At 38.4% G+C, this 6,512-nt stretch overlaps 1 protein-coding gene across 1 annotated transcript; it reads right to left on the bottom strand.

Annotated features, from left to right (window-relative positions):
• Positions 1–82: 82 nt before the first annotated feature.
• Positions 83–6,438, bottom strand: uap1l1 (UDP-N-acetylglucosamine pyrophosphorylase 1 like 1). The gene is made up of 9 exons (XM_081366494.1): positions 5,730–6,438; positions 5,412–5,616; positions 4,834–5,009; positions 4,518–4,690; positions 4,194–4,387; positions 3,658–3,798; positions 3,398–3,583; positions 920–986; positions 83–549 (listed from the first exon to the last, which is right to left on the bottom strand). Exons 1-9 carry the CDS (start codon positions 6,016–6,018, stop codon positions 460–462), a joined length of 1,521 nt encoding a protein of 506 aa, XP_081222620.1. The 5' UTR covers positions 6,019–6,438; the 3' UTR covers positions 83–459.
• Between the last annotated feature and the right edge of the window lie 74 nt (positions 6,439–6,512).

The raw sequence follows: 6,512 nt of genomic DNA, 5'->3' as shown, positions 1-6,512 counted from the left end.
GGTCAGCTGTGGTCATGTGACGTCTCGGCTTGAAACTGGGATGCAAAGGCAAAGCCGAGGGAGAAGGAAACACATTCTCTTAACTGTAAGTTGGATAAGTGTGATTTTATTGCTGTTGTAAAGTTGTATCAAACGAAAGGCATTACAAACTAACAAAAATATTACATTGTATTTTATAATCATTTTTATTTTATTATCATGAGTAAATTCTACTCTAACCTTTTGAAGAATTTCAGTAATGTGCTTTTAAAATGTCTATTCATCAAAATATCCTGGGGAAAAAAGTATCATGGTTTCAAAAAATTGCAGAACAACTGTTTTTGAAATTGAAGACTGGAAAGAGAAAAAAAGTATTTCACAAAATTACTGACTTTTTTATTATTATTTGTAAACATCCCTTTGATTTCCTAACAAAATTTGCCTAAACATGATAGGATCCTCAGTTGAAATTTGGAAACACTATGTAGTTTGCACAAGGTTCTTGGCTTCATTCTCATCAAGTAGAAAAGGGGACTTCAAGTTCTTCTGTTCAAGGAAACGTTCCAGACCCTGTAAAACACAGCAGTTAAAATGTATCCATCCTATATTGAGATATACTGAGGGTAAGAAATTAATGAAAAAAAGAGAGAAAGTGATGGAGTGCCACAGCTGTCTCTTTTGCTCTCCTGAGAACAGGAACACTACTCTGACATCATTCGCTCTGTTTCACATCATGCTCCATATGTTCACACTGGCTTGTTATCCTTTTTTTCACTCTGTGCCTCAGGGCCAATCTTGCCTCTTTTTGCACCAACTCTAACATTTTGTAACTGAATGACTTTCGAGCTAAATATGTTAACCTGAGATCCAATAACTGGACTGTTTTATCAGTATTAGCAAAAGCTCCGTATTGTCATAAAAGTAGTAAGTCCATTTTTACCTCGCCAAAGTATGATACAAGTGGAGAGATTTCGCAAATTGCTGGGGGGTCTTCATTCTGTGCCATACTGCAAAAGAAAGAGTAGACCAAGTCAGCCACTGTAAACCACGTGCCCTGCTGTCCATTTTAGGAACTGCCTCAAAATAGTTCATTTTCCTTATGAACGGGCATATTCCTTTCAGGTTAAACCATTTGGAAGGTATTGGATTCATAACGAGAATTTTTAGATTTTTTGAAATTTCTAGAATTATAATACTTCAGGAAATTTACATTAAAAAGAATGGTTGACCCAAAAATGTTAATTCTGTCATCATTTACTCACACTCAAGTTCCAAACTGGCTGAACACAAAATAAGATAATATTGAAGACTGTCTGTAACCAAATAATTGATGGGCCCCGTTGACTTCCATAGTATTTTTTCCCCACACTATGGAAGTCAATGGGGCCCATTAACTGTTTGGTTAACCATATTCTTCAAAATATATTTTGAGTCCAGAAACTTGAGGGTGAGTAAAGGATCACAGAATTTTCATTCTTGGGTGAACTATCCCTCTTAAAGGAAAAGGATTTTTTTTTTGTGGACAAATTATGACATTTACATTAAAGAAATAGTTAAAGGTGGTATCAGCGATTTCAGGCCCAAACATAAATGATCACATTCATCTAATATTTCGCTAGCTGCACGCCCCATAAGCATGCTGTCAAAAAAACGCGTCTCTCTAGGTAGCCTAGGCTCTGAGATCTGCACACAAAAACAGTTGGTATCAACATCACTCAAAACCAAAATAAATAGTGTTCCAACCAATCATCGACAGGGGCGGGTGTTGTGAGGTTTTGCGCTCGTGCACGGCTGCCTGCGGCTGCACGCGAAAACCTCACAACACCCGCCCCTGTCGGTGATTGGTTGGAACACTATTTGTTTGGGTTTTGATTATTTGGCCAAACAGACTGAAAACAGCTGTTTTTGTGTGCAGATCTCAGAGCCTAGGCTACCTAGAGAGACGCGGTTTTTTGACAGCATGCTTATGGGGCGTGCAGCTAGCGAAATATTAGATGAATGTAATCATTTATGTTTGGGCCTGAAATCGCTGATACCACCTTTAACTAAAAAATGACAATTGTGTCATCAGTTACTCCCTCTTCTCATGTTGTTCCAAACCCATAACACTTTCGTTCATCATCACAGAGGTGGACAAAGTACACAACTTCCTTACTTGAGTGAAAGTACAGATACTACTGGTCAAATATTACTCCGTTACAAGTAAAAGTTGTAAAGACCGATTATTACTTAAGTAAAAGTACAGAAGTACTCGTTTTTAAAAGTACTTAAGTATCAAAAGTAAAAAGTAAGTGTCAATGCATTGTTTTATTATTGTTGCACTGTTGAATGTAATACTTACAGTACCTTATGCCTCTGAATCTATGCCTGCCTACCCTCATATCAATATCACATTTATTTCTAGAACACAGTTCCAGTAGTGGGATTGAATATGAGATTGAATAAGTGCACTCAATAACGTCTACAATGGTTTCGGACACCCAAATGGCTGTTCCCTCAAATAATGCCCTTGCCTTAGTTTTTTGGCTTTGACGTCAACCCGACTTTCATTTCCAACCAAAATCCAACGTCTGTCCGACGTCGGGTTTTGACGTCAACCCGACTTTCATTTCCAAACCAAAATCATCCCCTGACTGATGTTACTACTTTCTACTCAAGGACCTTGACAGAAATGTAGTGGAGTAAAAAGTATGATATTTGTCTTTCAAATGTAGTGAAGTTAAAGTAAAAAGTTTCCAGAAAAGATAATACTCAAGTAAAGTACAGATACTCAAAAAGTGTACTTAAGTACAGTACTCAAGTAAATGTACTTTGTTACTGTCCACCTCTGCATCATCAAAACACCAATGAAGACGTTTTTAATGAAATCTGAAAGATTTCCGTCCCTCCATTGAAAGTCTACTTACCAAAATTCTGATGCTTCAAAACATCCATGAATAGATAGTAAAAAATAAATCCATATGAATTGAGTGGTTTAATCCAAGTCTTCTGAAGAGACATGTTTGTTCTATATATATGTATATAATAATCAATGTACAAAAAGCCTAAATTCAATCGGTTGAATTCACTGAGATCATGTCTCTTCAGAAGCCTTGAATTAAACTCGTTTCATGTGGATTTCTGAACGTTTTGAACGGTCATAGTTTGGGGTAAATAGACTTACAATGGAGTGACAGAAATCTCTTAGATTTCATTAAAAAAGATCTTCATTTGTGTTCCAAGATGAACAAAGGTCTTATAGGTTTGGAATGACATGCAACTGACAAAGTGATGACATAATTTTCATTTTTGGGTGAACTATCCCTCTGAGTAATTTTGAGGACGCTATCCAAAACAAACTTTGGTAAAAAGGTGCCTTATTTACTTAAGTAAATGACTTAATATTTTCTTATTTTATGAAGGGAGTTTGTGTTATCACCTGTGTTTTGAGGGGATGGGTTTATCTTGTTCATCCAGGAAGCTTGCACCAGCTGCCAGGGCCCAGCGGTAATGTTGCGCTAACAAGGATCGGCGTACTGTAGTTGGTGTATCCAGAGGAGCCCCATCAGCATTTTTCAGGGGTGAGAATTCCTCTTCTCTCAACACCTCAAAAGCGACAAATTTCCTGCAAGAAGAGACTATGATAAGGAAGATGGCAATTTCCGAACTTGCCAAAATTAACACCAGCAGTAAACACACTTTGAGAACTGAAAGACGTCAAAGACAAATTTCTCCATTTTGATGCCATTGGGTTTGGTTGGTTTCACCAGGTTTCCCTCTCCATCCACAAATGCCACTTTTTTGATTGCCACATGCTGCTTCAGCTGACACTCAAACTTTCTGCGAGGAAAAAGCATTGAAATAGGAAATATTTTGTACAAAGGGCTTTGTTTGCAGAATAATCAGAGATAATACGTTGCAAATTGTTTAAAATGCTTGTATTCTGAGAGCATGTGCTTTTTGGGATTAACCTCAAAATTGACTATGCAAACAGTTACATCTGGGATGTATTAGGATATATTAGGTGTCCCTTTACAGGTATAACTAATCTTGTACCTGTACATTGACAAAAGTCGATAAAAGTTTTCTTGAAATTGCACTTCCTACTTCTTGTTATTATAATAATACAGTATAACAAAACATTATAATTTATTATATTATAGCAAAAAAAGCCATTTATGGACAATGGTTGACTTTACACATAAAAAACACTTTACACAGTGTCGATGACATACTCAGCCACTTCCTTTAAGAAACCTCTTGTAAAAAAGTGGTTGCAGATGTTCCCAGCACTGAACAGAAGCTCTCCTCCTGGGCCTCGCAGCTCTGAGGTCTCTGGTTGGATCTCACTGTACTCAATCACCTGATACAGACCGTCCACACGACAAACCACTCCAACAGGCTCTGCAGGATAGGCCTTATCCACCACCTGACCAGAAAAAAAGGTGAACATAGCTAACTGGATGCAAAAACAATAAATAAAAAGAAACTAATAATGGTAAAAACGAAAAAAAAAAAGGATGGTATCTAATTCAGTCCTACAAGCAGTATATTTTTACCTTGGCACCACAGTCTGCTCCTTTGTTTACACAAAAGCCAATAAAGACGGGGTCTGCCAGCTTCACCAAGATGTTGTCTACACAGTACACGTGAAGATACTCCACACCCCTTCTTTCCATGTCCTCTAAAATCTTGTTGTCCACTAGGGCACGATAGAGGCCGCCGTTTCCATCTGAAGTGGACAAGAAAAATATCATTTTATTTAAATGTATTTTTATTTTATTCATTGAACTACCTATTACTAATATAAAAAAAAACTAATAAATAACATACAAAATTAGTATTCCTTCTGAAGCCAAACAATTTTTCTCTGACCTGGCGCCATGGCTATTTTGCTTTTCTTCTCCAGGATGATCTTTCCATCAAAGCCAACTGCTGGTATCATCCTTTGCTCAAACATGACCACATTGGATGGACATAGACCGAAATATTCATTGTCTTTGAAGAAGTTTTCTGTGGGTCCCAGGGTGAATTCACTGGTCATTATGTACCTAAACACACATCATTTAAAAACAATTCAATACATGTTCTTCTGTTATTTGGAGGCTGTTTATGGATAAATGCATTAGGGTTTCTTCAACTACAAGCACTGTCCCAGGGGTAACAGATCTTTCTTTTTATAAAATAGTTTTTTTTTTTTTTTTTTACCATGTCAACATTATTTTACCCATTTCCCAGACCCAGACTTTCAAATATCAAAACCCAACATATAAATATTATTATTTATTAATCATTTCCACCATAAAATTATGTTAAACACTATACATAATTTGCACAATGTGGTGGAAATGACATTTACTGGTCCGGAAAAATGACCAAAATTACATCCACGGGCCAAAAGTGTTTATAGTTGCAAAACACCCACATGTGAACTGCAACTAAAAGAACCATACCATGGTACTGTGCATTTACAACCATGCTTCACTTTGGCCAGGTCTTGCACCTTCTGGATACGCTCAGCCTGGAGCTGGTACAGGGTTTTCCCACTTGGAAGTCCAACATTGTACATGCCCTTAGGATATGACACTCCAAGTCGAGTCCCTTGACCACCAGCTAACAGCAAAACAGCCACTCTGCCCCGTGAAATCTGCAATAACCCTGAAGAAAGAAGTCTTTTACATAGTGTGCATTAAACGCCTTGCTACTTTTGAACACATTGCAGCAGTATTGTACATTCTATTGAACGTTAGAGTCCAAACGAGCTCTTGTACCTTCATCACCCCACATCTGAAGTGTTTCTTTGTCACTTTTACGCACACTTCCAATGAACTCTGGAGGAACGGGCTCCATCCGCTCGTCTAGCCGACCATCAGCACTCGAGTGTCGGCTTGCAGCCGCTGCAGCCGCTCGGCAATGCTCGAGTAACTCTTCGGGCTGAAGCTGAGATATCTCCTCCAGAATTGTATCCCTTTCTTCCGCACAAAGTTCAGCCCAAAACTGTAAAACATGACCCTGCCCTGCAGTTTCTAACCTCGCTTTAGCTTCCTCGAATGACAACATTATCTCTACAAGAAGAAACACATTAATGATATGACAACAATCGCCCAGTCGAGTCTCGTATGAGTCCGGATCCTGTTTTCACTGCCTGCAACTCGTGACCAGTGAACATTATTGCTGGAGTGGCATATACTAGTTGCAATAACAGAAAACCAGTCAAGGAATAAGTTTGGGAACTCCCTTTATGCACATAGTGGCTGACTGTCTTAAAACCTAGTAGGCTGCCTAGCTCTTTACTCGCAGCTCGAGTCAGTTTAGATATCAAAGTGAATCAGAGCTGCGTTGACTCGGAACGTCCCAAATGCTGTCTAGGTAGGCAGCTCAGCAGGTTTCGAAACACATCCAGTATTTACTCCAGAACTGTGGATGAATGACTTCCTCAGAGAGCAAACCGCTGTCATGTGATTAGTCCTGCGCTAGTCTGCTGAGTCGCTCTTCCTCTTTTTTTGTCATTCATTTCAAATATTACCACATTAACCCTGTAGAAAACAAAATGA

This window comes from Scardinius erythrophthalmus (genome assembly GCF_964197995.2).
Source record: "Scardinius erythrophthalmus genome assembly, chromosome: 5".
NCBI classification, from domain to species: Eukaryota; Metazoa; Chordata; class Actinopteri; order Cypriniformes; family Leuciscidae; genus Scardinius; species Scardinius erythrophthalmus.
Note: the sequence above shows the minus strand (reverse complement) of the source record. Positions and strands in the feature narration are given on the sequence as shown.

Bases quoted from the DNA above. Each gene is read 5' to 3' on its own strand.
- uap1l1 (XM_081366494.1), bottom strand. From the start codon at position 6,018: ATGTTGTCATTCGAGGAAGCTAAAGCGAGGTTAGAAACTGCAGGGCAG. The intron at 3,584-3,657 runs GTGTGTTTACTG...CTCTTCTTGCAG, and splicing joins GACGTCTTTCAGTTCTCAAA to GAAATTTGTCGCTTTTGAGG. The intron at 987-3,397 runs GTGATAACACAA...TTTCTTTTGCAG, and splicing joins CCCATCCCCTCAAAACACAG to TATGGCACAGAATGAAGACC.